This window comes from Euprymna scolopes, chromosome 11 (genome assembly GCF_053919585.1).
Source record: "Euprymna scolopes isolate OS-2025 chromosome 11, ASM5391958v1, whole genome shotgun sequence".
In the NCBI taxonomy this organism is placed as follows: domain Eukaryota; kingdom Metazoa; phylum Mollusca; class Cephalopoda; order Sepiida; family Sepiolidae; genus Euprymna; species Euprymna scolopes.
In genome coordinates, this window is record NC_136492.1 from 146045889 (window position 1) to 146052773 (window position 6885).

At 39.9% G+C, this 6885-nt stretch overlaps 1 protein-coding gene across 1 annotated transcript; it reads left to right on the forward strand.

Moving 5' to 3' along the window:
• The first annotated feature begins 684 nt into the window (after positions 1-684).
• Positions 685-6213, forward strand: LOC145288220 (uncharacterized). Its single transcript, XM_080136263.1, has 3 exons — positions 685-2124; positions 2242-4486; positions 5672-6213. The coding sequence occupies exons 1-3, from the start codon at positions 685-687 to the stop codon at positions 6211-6213; spliced, it is 4227 nt and encodes a 1408-aa protein (XP_079992389.1).
• The last annotated feature ends 672 nt before the right edge of the window (positions 6214-6885 follow it).

Sequence of the window (6885 nt, forward strand, 5' to 3'; positions counted from 1 at the left end):
AGAGATGGATGCGAAAGCGTCTTTCCCTTTGTGATTGTTTTTTATACTAATGGATAAATCATGTGACCCTAGACCTTCTATAAAATTGTATGGGTTGACTAGCTTGTGTGTTAATTTTTACCCCCATCTTTACAATCGGTTCACACCGTGTCTGAAGTTGTTCCTTTTCTTCTCTTTCCTTTTCTTTTCTTCTTCTCTTATTTACTATTGGGACACCGTCTTGGTAGTTCCTTTGTTTTTTCTTTCTCAATCAATTATTGTATTGATAAAGAATTATTACGGGACCACAAGGACTAATACCTGAGGTCGCAACCGACGGCATCTGTTGCAGGAGGTAAGACGTTCTTTTTCTCTTTCTCTCTCAGCCAGTTGTCATTGATGTGTTAGGATAAATTTCTTAGCCTCAGACCTTGGTCCTTGATTATACCTTTTTTATAGCATCCTATTAAGAATTCGCTATACATTGCAACAGGTACTGTTTTTTATATTAAAATGAATTCCTTACAAGTTGAACAATCATCACGGTCATCCTTATTGGAAGATCAGAGAGTCACTCGTACGATGATAGACTTAACACTAGAAAATCTTAGTGGACTTGAACCTCTTGAGAGAGATGTATTAGAACTTCATAAACGAGACATTCTCCAGTGGCTCCAAGAGTTATTGCATATTGACAAGAAAATAATGAAGGAGACACCATCGATTGAGATGAGGAGCTGTTTGACAGACAGTTTCACTTACAAAACCAGGGTGAATAAATTATTGTCGCAGTTAGATGCTTCCTTACCGGTTCCAGAGATCCATTCCCCTTTACTAACCTCAACTCCTCCCACTCTACCTTCCCCAGCTCAATCTGGCATTGAATTAGCGAAGCCTAAAATAACATGTCCAACATTTACTGGCGTTGATAAAACCAATAAATTTGCCCTGCGGGATTTCCTAACCCGTTTTGAGTTTTGCACATCTGGAGTGAGCTCAAAGAAGGAAAAACTCATATGCCTTAAGGCAGGTCGGCCATTTCATCTGATCCATCACCTGTCAGAAAATGACCATAATTATGATGTGGCCATAAATATTTTAAAAGAGGAATACTGGGACAGAGAAGCCATTAGGGAAGAAATTTTTAAAAGAATAGTGCAGTCTACACCTAAGGTGGACAAGTCTTACGAACAACTAAAGGAATATCTTTCCCAGGTTCAGTATGAACTTGGTGAGTTAGATTCAGACTATGGTTATGATTTTTTAGTTGAGGACTCCGGAAGTGGATGTCTGGTGGCTCATATCCTATTTGATAAGATCCCTGATGAGATAAAGGCAGAGCTCATTAGAGGCTCTAGCACACCATATCCTGGCTTGAACTGCATACTGCAGTATAGTCACGAAGTTATTAAAGCATTACTCCGGATTAAACCTATTTCAACTCCTAAGACAGAACTGATTCCACGGTTTAAGCCAAGGTCAAATGCTGTTTGGACGAGAAGCCCACCTAAAAATTCTGCATTACAAAGTTTTCACGCAGACCTAGACTTGGAAGACAAGATTCCTTATTGCAATTTTTGTGCAAGAAATGGACACACTAGTTCTCAGTGTACTACCTATCCCTCATACAATGAGCGCCTGCAACGCTGTAGGCAACTTGGATTATGTGAGTTCTGCACAGTTGCCAGCCATGATCAGAAAGCCTGTCCAGGAGTCAAGGGATTTAGATTCCCTTGCAGGTATTGTAAGTCTCGGAGGCATTATGCTTCTATGTGTCCTCAATTTGTACTAGAGGAAACAGAAATAAATACTAGCATAAGTACAAAACTTGGGGACATTCAAAACCTACTGCCAATGGTCAACATCACAATTAAAAGGGGAGCCTCCTCAGTTTCTCTGAATTGCCTTATTGATTCAGGCAGTCAGAGATCATATTTCTCTGAAAGGGTTCTTCAGCACCTGAAGTGCGATCCAGACTCGTGGGAGGAGGTGGCCATGGACGTTGTGACCTTTGTGGGGAGAAAACGTCGCATTTTCAAGCAGTTAACAGCAGTTGTAGAGGTCTTGCCAGGAGTAGCCCCCCAACTACCTATTCTAATTGATTGCGAATTGAATCTGTCTCACAAAGTACCAGACCTTCCTCTGGTTTGGGAAAACCTAAGAAAACTGAATTATACCTTTGCTGCAGAGATAGAGAGTGGCAGTGTACAATTGTGGGGTCTCATGGGAATTGATTTGATTCAATATATGCGTCCCATGAAGATAACACGATGCATGAATGGTGCGGCTTGGCAGACATCCGCTGGCATTATCCCCATAGGAAATACAAAACATTTTTTGCATGAGAACCAAATCAGTAAGATTGCTATAACTCCGGGAGCCTTGAGCTATGAAATTGACAGGCAGTACTATTGTAACGATTCTTTGGTTAATAGTATTGTGAATCCTGTTCCGACCTATGTGGATCCATTTGCCGACATTTTTGAAGGAAGCACTGTGGATCGGGGCTTGGAATGGATGTTTAGTCTAGAATCCTTGGGACTGCCTGACATAGAATCGGTTTCTGACTATGACAATCAAAAGATGGAAGAATTCATGCAAAACATAGTTTATAAAGATGGTCATTATTTGGTTAAATTGCCTTGGCATAAGGACAAGTTATCTCAGGTTCAATCTAACCATCATATAGCACTTAAGGTGCTGGACAGAGTAGTATTCAATTTAAAGAAGAAGGACTTATATGAGGAGTATATTAAGGTTTTTGAAGACCAAGAAAGAGAAGGGATAATTGAACCCCTAGAATGCTCCCCTCAGGAATACAAGCATTATGTGTGGGTTCCACATAGACCTGTGTTCAAAGACGAGCATACAACTACAACTAAAATTCGACCAGTTTTTAACTGTTCTTTTAAAACTAAGAACTCTGTCTCTCTAAATGATGCTGCTTATCCTGGGATCAACTTAACAGGGGACATGCTTGATTTAACTCTGCTTTTCCGAACAAATAGGTATGTATTTTTAGCAGACATCAAGAAGGCATTCTTGATGATTCGATTATCTAGTGAATCTGATAAGAATAAATTTTGTTTCTTTCTGCGAAAAAATAATAAGCTAATGTGTTATCGTTACACAACAATCTTATTTGGGTTTAGTGCAAGCCCATTCATCTTGAATTGCATACTAAAATTTCATGCTGGGCGTTATCCTTTGGATGATTGCACTGGGATGTTACAGTCTAATTTTTATGTAGATAATCTGATTAAAACAAGCAATTCCTTGGATGAGTTAACGGGCTTGTATACACGAGCAGTAGAAAGATTGCAAGAAGGAGGATTCATACTCCAATCTTGCAATTCTAATCATACAGAATTACACGATTTAATGAGGAGAGATGGTACTCTTGTGAGTCACAGCTGTCCTTGGGAGAAGGTATTAGGTTATCGTTACGATCCTCTTACTGATACCATCAATATTGCTTCCTATAATTGTAACCCTGAGGCAGCAACTAAAAGGCATATACTGTCTGAAGCATCAAGGATATTCGATCCACTCTCATTATGTTTGCCGGTATCTATACAGGCACGTACTCTTGTTAGTGAGTTGTGGAAATTAGGTTTTGAGTGGGATGAAATTGTGCCAAGTGAACTTCAATCCAAATGGGCAGTCATCGCTCATGAATTGTCAGAACTTGGTTCTGTTACCTTCCCTAGAAAAACCCTTGACGAAGGGAGGGAAGCTGAATTATTTCTGTTTTGTGATGCATCCAAAAGGGCATATGGATTTGCAGCATATGCAGTCCAGGGGAAGGTTTCATCTCTGGTTTTTTCCAAGGCAAAGGTGGCGCCTCTTAAATCGAAGAGTTTACCAACTCTGGAGCTTTTATCGGCCTTCTTGGCCATCAAGTGCCTTCCGACTTTGTTGAAGGCCTATTCTAATGTAAGTTTCAAAAAGGTATTTCTTGCAGTTGATTCACAAATAGTATTATCCTGGTTGGTCACAAGGCGGACTAATAGCAAGAATGTTTTTGCCATGAATAGATTGAAGGACATTAGTCAATGGGAGGCTGAATTGATGTCTAAATTTGGTGTGGCCATTCAGTTTAAATATGTGCCTACTGCACAGAATCCCGCTGACCTTATCACCAGGGGTATTCCTACCTCTAAACTGAGGGCCAATTTGGAATATTGGGTTTCTGGACCGTCTTGGCTAAGAGACCAACCGATTTCTTGGCCTGAAAATCCTTTGAGTTGTTTGAGCCCAGAAAGCAAAAAGATTGTATCTTCGATGGTTTGTGCTGTTTCGCACAGCCAGGAGGAGCCAGTTGTGCAATATGATAGATATTCTTCATTGTCTAAACTATTAAATGTCACCACATGTGTGTTCAAGTTTATTAATAGGTTGAGGAAAAGAGACTCCGACTTTGGTAAGATGGCTCGGACACACTTGATTAAAGTAATGCAGAAACAATCCTTCTGGGAGGAATTAGAATACTTACAAAATCCTTCAGGTAGGTCAATACCACCGAGAGTGGGAAGTCTAAACCTTTTTTTGGATAAGGAAGGATTAATTCGATCCAAGGGAAGAATTGGGAAGGTCTCTGTATATGAATACGAGATAGTTAATCCCTTGCTTATTGCTAAGGATCACCATCTTACTAATCTCATAATATTGGACTGTCACCACCAGTGTAAGCATCTGGGTGTTCCTGCTACCTTGAATAAGGTCAGGTTATCTGGGTACTGGATACCCCAGGGTAGGCAGGCGGTAAAGAGAATTTTATCAGGATGCTCCTTGTGCCAGAAATTTAACTTTATTCCATTTACCTACCCCAAAATAGCTGATTTACCTAAACATCGGGTGAATATGATAAGACCATTTTTGCACACAGGAGTAGACTATACGGGTCATCTGTGGGTTCTGAGAGGTGGGGAGAGGGTGAAGATGTATATCCTGGTCTTTACTTGTTTGGAGGTACGGTCAGTTCATCTAGAACTGATTGAGGATATGTCTGTTCACTCATTCCTAATGGCCTTGATTCGATTTTCAAATATTTATGGGATTCCTTCGCATATTTATAGTGACAATGCTAAGTCATTTGTGGCTGGATGTGACATGATTCATGAGGTGATTGCTTCCAGTGAATTCAGGGAGAAATTGGGGACATGCCAAATCAAGCATGTTAAGATCCCTGTACACTCTCCTTGGTATGGAGGTGTATGGGAAAGACTGATTAAAACCATCAAGTCTTGCTTGTATAAATTAATTGGACGAGCTAGTCATGATTATTTCGATCTCCTGACAATTATTTCTGATGTACAAAATGCCATAAATGACCGTCCCTTGACTTACAGAAGTTCATCTGACTCAAGTTTGGAAATAATAAGTCCAAATCACTTTTTACGCCCTGTAGTAAACCCTCGTTTGATTTTGAGAATGGATGGGGAGGGTATTTATCAACTAGAACCTCCCTCTCGGAAACAACTCTTAGAGTCCTTAAATTGCAGGAATGATGCATTAAAAAGATTTAAGAAAATTTGGTACGAAGATTATCTGCTTAGTATAAGAGAGCATGCTCAAAGACAACAAGGAGGGACTTCACCAGTTGTTTGTGTGGGAGATGTAGTCCCAATCAAACTACCTAACAAACCTCGACCATTTTGCGCATTGGGTAGGGTCACACGTCTATTTACAGGAGATGACGGATTGGTGAGATCTGCTCAGATAAAACGAGGAGATGGCTCCTTGCAAGTTCATTCCCTGAAGCACCTCTATCCCTTGGAGTCGTCTATTCAAGAACCCATTGATGGACTTGATTCCTTGATGGGGAATGCTGATGACAATCTGAATGGCTGTACATCTGTACTTGAAGACCCTATTGAAGAGGGCACAGAGCTTGGTTGGATTTGCCCTGATTGTGGTGAACCAGACAATGGCAGTGCCATGATATGTTGTGACTGCTGTGATGACTGGTACCATTTTTCCTGTGTTGGTCTATATCGACCTCCACCAGAAGAGGAGAGTTGGCGGTGTGGAAGTTGCCTCAACCAGGATCCTTCATTATCCCATGATATGATGGTGGATAATTTATTAAATGATGCTGAACATGCATGTATTTGCCCAGGATGTGTTCTACCGGATAATTGTAGTCCAATGATATGCTGTGATGAATGCAATCAATGGTACCATTTCAACTGCGTAGGTATTCAGCAAGTTCCCCCAGAGGGTGAGAATTGATACTGTTGGAATTGCCTACATTCAATTCACTAACAGTCCACTCTCAGAAAATAGGTAATTATTTATTTACCTCTCCCATTTTTTTTCTTCCTTTTCTCTTTATCCTTTATTTTTATTTATTTACTAGCAGTTCAGCCGGCTTGGCAGTCAAATTTTGACAAAAACCGATTACGAAGCTTGCCCTATGTCTGAATACACTTTATGTTGGTTTGGAATGTTTGGACCAGGGATTGGCTGAAGGTTCAGTTTTTTGGGGGGGGGGTTTTGCTTCGACCCCTTAAAACTTATTTTTCTTGGATTTGTTCAATTTATCAAGTTGGATCCATGTCCCGGGAATCTAAATTTAGAATTTTGAGTGTTTGGACCCAAAATTAACAGTTATTTGTATTAAAATGTACTCAGACAACTTCACTGTTTACTATTTATTTATTCATTTATTTTATTTATTTATTTATTTATTTATTTTTTCTCTTGAGACGGGAGTGTATAAGAAAATCTTTCCTACCTTCAATGACCTCGGGTTTTGAGAGATGGATGCGAAAGCGTCTTTCCCTTTGTGATTGTTTTTTATACTAATGGATAAATCATGTGACCCTAGACCTTCTATAAAATTGTATGGGTTGACTAGCTTGTGTGTTATTTTTTACCCCCATCTTTACAATCGGTTCACAC